The sequence below is a fragment of the Colias croceus genome, chromosome 2 (assembly GCF_905220415.1).
Source record: "Colias croceus chromosome 2, ilColCroc2.1".
NCBI classification, from domain to species: Eukaryota; Metazoa; Arthropoda; class Insecta; order Lepidoptera; family Pieridae; genus Colias; species Colias croceus.
The window spans coordinates 10838831-10847976 of NC_059538.1; the positions used below are offsets into that span (position 1 = coordinate 10838831).

A 9146-nucleotide genomic window follows, 5' to 3' on the forward strand; every position below is an offset into this window, starting at 1 on the left:
CATACAAAACACAATAAGATTATAGAAGGTGAATTCACTGACCATTAATACAAACAAATTGGGGTATTTAAAGTTTAAATATTCTTTTTCATTAAAGGGGTTTGAAACTTTTTGTATGGACGCTGGCATATCGACCCGCCGCCATTTTGATTTTTTTTCAAAATCGCGGCGCACGATTAAAGTGGTATGTATGGATAGAGGACACATAGACGAACAAAAAATGTCTTATAACATAGTACCCTAAAGCGTCACATTACCGAGATATTTGGAGGTAAATATTAACTTATGAGTACGACAAACACTAAAAATAGACTTATTACGTGTCTATATGCATGATATTATCTCCAACTAATCACTCCCAGGTAGATTATTATTATTACAGGAAGAAAGTAGGTATTCATTACAATACTTACATTTTTATGTAATGTATGTATGTTTTTATGTAATGAATCTATCTACTTTCTTCCAATAAACTGTTATTTACCTCCAAATATCTCGGTAATGTGACGCTTTAGGGTACTATGTTATTAGACATTTTTTGTTTGTCTATGTATCCTCTATCCATACATACCACTTTAATCGTGCGCCGCGATTTTGAAAAAAAATCAAAATGGCGGCGGGTTTGATATGCCAGAAAGTTTCAATGCCCTTTTCAATATACTTAAGTACTTAATTAATAGAAATACCTTTTGGCTTTTTTTTAACAAACGTGCTCCTTTATTCCTTTTTTGCTGACTAAAACATATCTAGGCAATTTTTTATCGATAAGATAAAAGTAACTAGGTATGTACTGTAATTACAGATTTTTATTAAATATCATAGTTAATATGGTCAAATTTTAATTTTTATTTGTTAGGTAGGATTAAGGATATAAGAAAAATCATGCATATTAAAGAATAAAAACAAAACCAAAATCAGTACAGAATAACTTAAAATAAATCCCACGCCATGAATAAATTAACTGAATAAAAAATATGTATTATTATTTTGTACATTATTTCATTTAATTAACTAATTAGTTATTACCTTAGATTACAAAATAAAAGACAGATGGAGCGTTGCCGAACTAAACCGAATAATTTATCGTCATTTTCAATAAAGCTATGTGTGCTGTCATTTCGCCGCTGCACTGTACGTACACGGTGCTTCTGTGTGCGTGTAATGTTGCCAGATATTGAAAAATTTCCCAAATTTTTCCCCGACTACGGAAAAAAGAGGGTTATGTTTTTCGAGTTTATGGATGTATGTATAATATATATTTCTTTGACACGCCCTGCAGTATAAACCGTTGGACCGATTTTGAGTTGTGAGGTTTCATTGCAATGATCTGAATTATTATGTTAGTGGCTGTAGTGACGTAGGCTATATACATAAATGAGAAGTCAAGTTTTAATTTTTATTTAAATTCTTTTATTACATAAAGTACCTACCTGAATACTAAAGTTATATATGGACAAAATAATTGTATTCAATTTTTTATTAAATAAATTACATAAAAAAAGTTTCAATATTAACTACTTATAATAATTATATTATTTTTTATTTTTCATAATATATGAATACGAATAGCGATAGTTTTTAGTCGAGAATACGGGACATTTTATTTTCATCATATCCATCTTGGAGTTCACATAAATTAAATCGCTAGCGAAAACGACTATGACGTTTTTAAGCTTTATAAAAGTAACAAAATAATGTATTGTGCTTATTAAAATAATCTAATAATTATCATGAACCTTTAGTGCACTATACAAATAATCACATTCACGATCGAAAAATCCAACAGCATTACCCTGAAGATCCTTTAACCATTTTACCGTTTTACCAATAAAAATGGCAAATTCATTTTTAAAATACTGGCAACATACGTTGAAGTTTTGTATTCCTTCGTATCTGTAAAATTATTATTCGTATTAAAGAAATAAATCAGCCAAATTATCTACAGAAAACCTGTGAAACGATGTTTTATCTTTTTTTTTGTTTTCGGGAACAAATTTTACAGCGTTTTATTATCACAAGACGGCATTTTTTTACTAAAACTGCAAACCCTTTTTGACGTATTGCATGACACTTTATGCGCTATAGCACTGGTGCAGCGACGTATTTGTTTTTGATTTCGTATTTTCTTTGACAAGGGCGACGGGCGGTTGTCATGCTCCATCTGTACTTTATTTTGTAATCTAAGGTTATTACCGACAACAACGAATTAATAAACTTGTTACCAAAGTTGCATATTATTTTATAATATTTTCCTGGTTCATACGTTTGACGTAAACGTAAAAAAAAATGTGGATACGTTTATCGTTCCCAAATCGTTCCATACTCTGATACCTACTCATATTATAAACACTAACTTTCCAATAAAAAATAATAACAATTAAAGCGGTAATTCATTTCCATATTCAAAATTTTGACATAAGACCCACAGATAACAACAACAAAATTGGCGGGAAGCGATTCGAAAATTTAGAACAGGAACTCACCGATCCGTGTTCATATCCTGCGAGAGGTTGTCCTGATAGGTGCTCAACACCGACATGGCGTGCAAGTCGGCATTCCTCTCTTCCGCCTGCTTCTCCTTCTGCCCCAAATAATACATTCCTGTCAGTCATACTCAATACTCATACGCCAATTTTACAAAATCACCTTGCGCGTGATTAGGCGGCAATGAATTTTAATCTTTAACCTTGAGAAAAAGTAACAGATTTGTCTTAATACACGCAATTAGCTGTTGCAATAATAACTGTGATAAAAACAACTCTATAAACTAGATAAATGTAGTAATTTTTACAAATTCAATCGACTTAGGTTGATAGTAACAACTTACGAATACATACTTAGCAACAGCTGATCTTTGTTGTTATATTTACGACTTACATTTAACGATGGATTTTTTATAGTACATAATATTTTTTTTAAATATAAATTATTACACATTGACATAATATACAATAAATTAAGCAGTAACAAGCACCAATTTATGTCCCCCGTAAAAAATACGTAAATGAACAGACTCATACTTTCTAAGTTCAACCTTACATAATCAAACACACAAACGATAACAGAAACATATCTAACAATAAAACGAACGAAAGCATAAAATACCATACATTATAAAAAGACCTGCGTCGATTTCGCATCCTAAATATCTGTCTCCCGCCAACATCGTAAAGCACATAACACAGCACGTCTATAACGCTCCTTGCGATCATTTAACTTGAACACTGAACGTTTCAAAAACACAAGACCAAAGAACACTGACCTTGGCACCGCCACCTCAACTGTGAAGCTGAATCATCTGTATTTGATTAACACTCGAAGTCTACTGACGATCGTTCAAAACTTGATAAATTTTATCATTTATATATCTATTTTATATAATCCTTAAAGATAAGAGATTCATCTCACTTCTACTTTTCTGATTTGATAGTTTATGTACTATTTTATTTTATATGTGTACAGTTGAAACTTTACTTACATGTTCGTAAATTTATGGAATATACCTAGGTACTATAGGAAGAGTTAACACTTTCAGTTTTCACACTATCACGATAGAATATGTTAAAAGTTACTAGCAAACTGTAAGTAATTTTTTTTTATTTTATTCTAATACCTAATCTATCTATATACTTACTATAAAAATGAATCGCAAAATGTGTTGGTAAGCGGAGCGCGGAGTAGCGGATTCCCGCGACTGCTCGAGAAGTCGCTGGAATGCTCGAGAAGTCGCGGGCCTCCGCTACTCCGCGCTTCGCCGCGCTGTGCTGCGCTTCGCCGCTCTTTTGGTGTGAGTTGACCCTCGAGAACGGCTGAACCGATTTCGATAATTCTTTTTTTATTATATTCCTTGAAGTACGAGGATGGTTCTTATGTAGAGAAAACGTAAACATGTACCACGGGCGAAGCCGGGGCGGACCGCTAGTTAGCGATAAAAACGTTCACTGGGTAGCCTTCGACAAAAATTTTGTTACAAAATTCCATCTAGTTTTAAATTACTACTGGTTGAACTTGTAGGCAACAAAAACCTTAGACGCTACAAAATTATAAAAAACCTAATAGATATTGATTTCAATACTTTTATTAGATCATATTCCAAATTACAGTAACGAAAATCAATTCTCAAAATAATTATCCCGTATTTTCTAAGCTTTATATCGCATACAATTAACTCTACTTTATACTTTCTCAAAAACAGAGTGTCAAAATTTTATTATTTTCAAAAACACACGTAAACGAACCGCGTCACGCGCACCACTGGGGCGTTAGACACCACTTATCTTCATTAGTCAAATGCCTTGGGATTACCATTTCCAGTAATGACTCAATATATTGACTTTTATGTAAGACACACCCATTATTCCCGTGTTTTAAATTCATTAATTCAAAAAGCAGCTTATTTTATTAACTCCCGAAATATTCTACTAAATACTAGCTTCGCACTGCAGCTTTACCCGCATTGCTCTGCTCCAATTGGTCTAGCTGGGACACTAGCATTCCTCAATAAATGGTCTATATAACATTGAAAGGTTTAAATGAGACGAAAAGTTAATGTGATTAGTGCATCAAGCAAACTAACAATCTCTTCACCTTTAGGCTTTATATTATTAAGTAAAGAAGTATCCACAAGTACTGTGTATATAATTTAAATCAATATAGACTTCAGCATTCTAGTTACTCAATATAAGCATTAGATGTTAGCACTTACAATTTACATTGAGTCATATCTATTTTGAAACATGGTAAGGCAAGGTATGTTGTTCTGTGCTTAAATTGACACATTAATATATTTATACAGAAAGAAGAGGAAATAGGGGATAAAACTTGTATTAAGATTTTTATCCCATGTTTACCAACTAACGTAAAGTGCCGGTCAAAAAGTTTATGTACATGTTACAATCTGAATATTCTTTCATAAAGATAGTTTAAAAAACTTGACACAGTTATTACACTCAAATTTATTTTTGGTAACCTAGAGCTGACAATTTTTCAGGTACACTTTGAGTATTGTGTCACTTAGCTTATTATAATGCTTTTATTATTTAAATTGAGCCTCTGGCTTAACAAAATAATTTTTGGCTTCTGATTACTTCATTGGGACTTTATGCTAATCCCTAAAATATTCATTTTATAAATAACCATAAAATAAGTTTAATATCAAAAAATTTATGTGATCTTAAAGAAAGTGTTTTAAAAATATTGCATAATATTATCTCAAATCAATACAAGGCAAATATGATCTTAATCCTTGTTATTTAACTAGATAAGTAATAATGCATATTTGATAAATTTGGTAGTACAAAACTTCTAGAAATGTGATAATAGAGATAAGTAATTACTTAATATTCTTCACATAAGGAATACATAATATGTACTTACATAAATTAAAGCATTCAAATGCATTTAAAATGAGAAATTTTTAGAGTATAAAAAATTTTGATAACAAGGATGGATTGAAACAAACGGCAAATGACGCAGGTATGTATTGCGATTAAATTAACAAAACAATCATTAATAAAAATAGTGGGTCAGGGATGTTTTTCGGCCAACTTGTATTCGCCAAATAGGTCTCCGAACATGCCTACTTGGTTTGTCCGTCCCTCTACGAAACCCCCTGTATAACATATTCAAAGAGGATTCTAAATCAAAACAGATTAATTTGAAAGTACTCTTAAGGAGAGATTAGGCCATAATTACACTAGCTGAGTAATGCTTGGTAAATAAGTAAATCCCTGTTTATTAAATTACTGAATGACATAATGAGTATGAGTATTCAATTGTTTTATTTGTTTGTGCCTCAAACCATTTCCGTCAATAGATATTATTAATAAACAATATGAGGAAAACAACTCGTTTGAATCACATTCATATAGTGCATATTCATATTTCAATAGAATGTGAATTTATTTTTATTGGTAAAAAACAACCTTTATTGTCTACAATGTTATAACTTATAATCACACACTTACTTGATTATTAATTTAAATATTTCCCATAGATATTAATTTTACTTACTTCTTCTAATTAAAATATTGAATACTAGATGTCTGCCCGCGGCTTCGCCCGCGCAGTCAAAGAAAAACCCGCATAGTTCCCGTTCCCGTGGGATTTCCGGGATTGCGCCATTTTCCCGGGATAAAAAGTAGCCTATGTCCTTTCTTGGATATCAAAATATCTCCATATCAAATTTCATGAAAATTGGTTCAGTAGTTTAGGCGTGATTGAGTAACAGACAGACAGACAGAGTTACTTTCGCATTTATAATATTAGTATGGATTGAATATTGAATATTATTAAATATTGTTAGACAATATAAATGACCTCTATGGGACTGGTAATATAGCCTGTGGTTTATATGTTATATTATATGTCTATTCTAACTTTTACTTATAATAATGGGTGAAAGCATGATATCATGATCTACTTCCAAACAACTATCCGTAAGCTTAGCAGATATACAAGCCTGGTAAAGCACATTACAATATCATAATATATAAACCATGACTTGATAAAGCAATGCCTCAATACATTTTCAAATATTTTAAATGCAATAAATTCACCCTCATTAACTTCTGCAACCTGCATACATTCATATACATATTTTAATTATAAGAAGACTCCACTTACTTCGAGAAGGTCCTCATCTCCATCTTGGAACAGCTGTTGGAAGGCGAGGTCATTCCGTTGAGCATCTGATAAGAACGACTCCGTTTCAGCGGAGTCCGAAAGCTTGTGATGAAGCTTTACGCTGCCAGCGAATATTGGCGTTGCTATCTTTGGTGTGAACACATTTTCTTCCGGCCGCTCCAATAAAGGTTTCGGGATGTCTTCTTCAAGGGACGGGTCGCCGTCGGACATCACAAATATAAAATTCGAGCACAAGTATCTATATCAAAAATAACCTTTGATATGTCATAATTCTACATTAGGCTTCTGAGGACACGATTAGTCACAAACGGAAGGAACTTAGATCTTTGTCACGGCTTTAATTTACTCTAGTATCACAAAAATTATCACACAAAATAGCTTCAATCAAAAACACGTATATCAGTGAATATATATATATTTTGTAGGCATTATATTTTTATTCGCAAAATTATGAGAAGCAAGGGACTAGACGAGAATCAGGAATCGAGTAAATAATTATAATTGGTAGGTAATTGCAAAACAGTGGGGATTGGGGAAGGAAGATACGTGACGTGTGGTTTGACGTTTCTGCCTTGACGTTTGATATTGCACTCGAGTCTCTACAGATAATTTTTCCCTTATACACATAGTATACGTGTAGTATATGGTAGTCACAGATGGTAGTATACCATCCTAAATTAAGTTACTAAATCAAATAATGAATATTACTGTGCATTTTTAGGAACCAGTGAGTGTAGAAATTACACCAATGCAAACTTAGCACCCCATCAATGGAATTTTGGGTCGAAAATGACCTTGATCGATAGGTCTCCGTTAGGTCCTTTAAGGTCCCATAATTTTTTCGTTAGGTCCCCTTTAGTTTTTTTTAATAATTTTTTAAATTTTGGGTTTAAAAAAATACACTTTAGCACCCCATCAATGGAATTTTGTCGGTGATTTTTTTTATTGTCGGAGAGTTTTTAATAGATTAACAGCAGAAAAGAGTCTCTCAACATTAGCACTACTGTGTGGAAGCACAAGTAGTTGTCTTACAAATTCACTTAGCAGAGGAAACATTTGAGAGTTATCTTCTTTTTTAATATTACAAATATGATGCCAAAAATCCTCAACCCTGTTATCCTCTCTATTTTTTCGATAAATTAAAAAAGTTGGTAGATTTTTCATCCAAGGTAGTAGATTTGTAAAAAAGTTTGAAAGTAGATAGATCTACCCAAGAAGCTTATATCTTATACACTGGAGATTTCGGTATGAACATTTGACGTGTAACAAGAAAATTGTTGTGTTTTATCACTTTCACACCTAACTTGGTATTGCCACTGTTAATACGAAGTTTTCCCAAGGCTACTATGTATGCCGTAATATTCTGTGCAAAAGGTTAGTTTTTGTACATGAGTTTGTTGGTAAATTGCCAACAACGTCATTCAGAAGCATTGTTGGATGAGACAATTATTATTTATGCTAAATAAAGATACTCCCTGATTATGGGTAGTTACCATAATAAAATTGTAGCAACTCTCACTTTGACAATATGGCATAAGTGTCAAAAAAATTGCGTCGCTTCGAATATTTAAGTTAATATTGTTGCGTATTTAATAAATATTTTCCGAATATAAATAATGTATTGCATTGTGAAAAATTGCAGAAGTGTTTGGACACCAAATTCTGGCATAGAATTCACAGGCAAGTGTATATTTACGTTATTTACAATATTCCTCAATAATCCTGCATTTACCTGTTTAGAATCATTTCAATGGCAAAAATTGTAAAATTTTGCATCATTTTAGAAAGCAGTCATGTTAAATTTGTTATTTTCCTAATACTTTATCATTTTTCAACAAGTTTTCAATAAACAAAATTAACAAGTAAGGTAACCATGATGAGTTTTTATGGATAGTGAAGAGAATATATTGTAATAACAATATTATGATGAAATTTAGGACACCATTTTCAAGATTTTTACTAGTAATGAAACAACACTCGACATCGGTATTGCACTCACATGTAGTTATAAGATTGTTCGTTTTTACATTAAAATTTATACTTTTTTAACTTACCTCATATTTTTTGTTTTAGGTATTTCAGCTTTCCAAAAAGTAAAATAAAAAGAAATATATGTGCCCATCAAGGGTAAAATTACTGAGGATTACGACCCAGAAAAAAATACCTTTTGAAAAATAAACTTTGTAAAGTTAGCTGAAATTTGTGCAAGGCGTTTATTATAAACAGTTTTTCTTTGATGATTTTAGCTTGAAATTAACCCGTCGAAGCAACGCGTTTAAAAAGAAGATCTGAGTAGCTTACAATTTGGAAAACAGCATCTGATGCAAAACACAACTTTCCTCTATTTACAAAGGATGTTAATGCTATATATCGGTTCATATCCAGGCTTTGTAGCCAAGAGTTATTTAAAACTATCATTCTATACCAATTAAAATTGTATGTACCTATAAAGTATGGGCAGTAATATTATAATATAATTAATACTGTTAAAAATATATGTC

At 31.8% G+C, this 9146-nt stretch overlaps 1 protein-coding gene across 2 annotated transcripts in view; it reads right to left on the reverse strand.

The window, feature by feature from the left end:
- Window positions 1-7196, reverse strand: part of LOC123701170 (anoctamin-1-like) — a 28642-nt gene extending 21446 nt beyond the window's left edge. For both annotated transcript variants that reach the window (XM_045648566.1, XM_045648573.1), the window contains exons 1-2: window positions 6625-7196; window positions 2484-2581 (exon numbers count right to left, since the gene is read on the reverse strand). In XM_045648566.1, the coding sequence (XP_045504522.1) occupies window positions 2484-2581; window positions 6625-6855 (329 nt within the window). In that variant the 5' untranslated portion in view covers window positions 6856-7196. The remainder of the gene's footprint in view (window positions 1-2483; window positions 2582-6624) is intronic.
- Between the last annotated feature and the right edge of the window lie 1950 nt (window positions 7197-9146).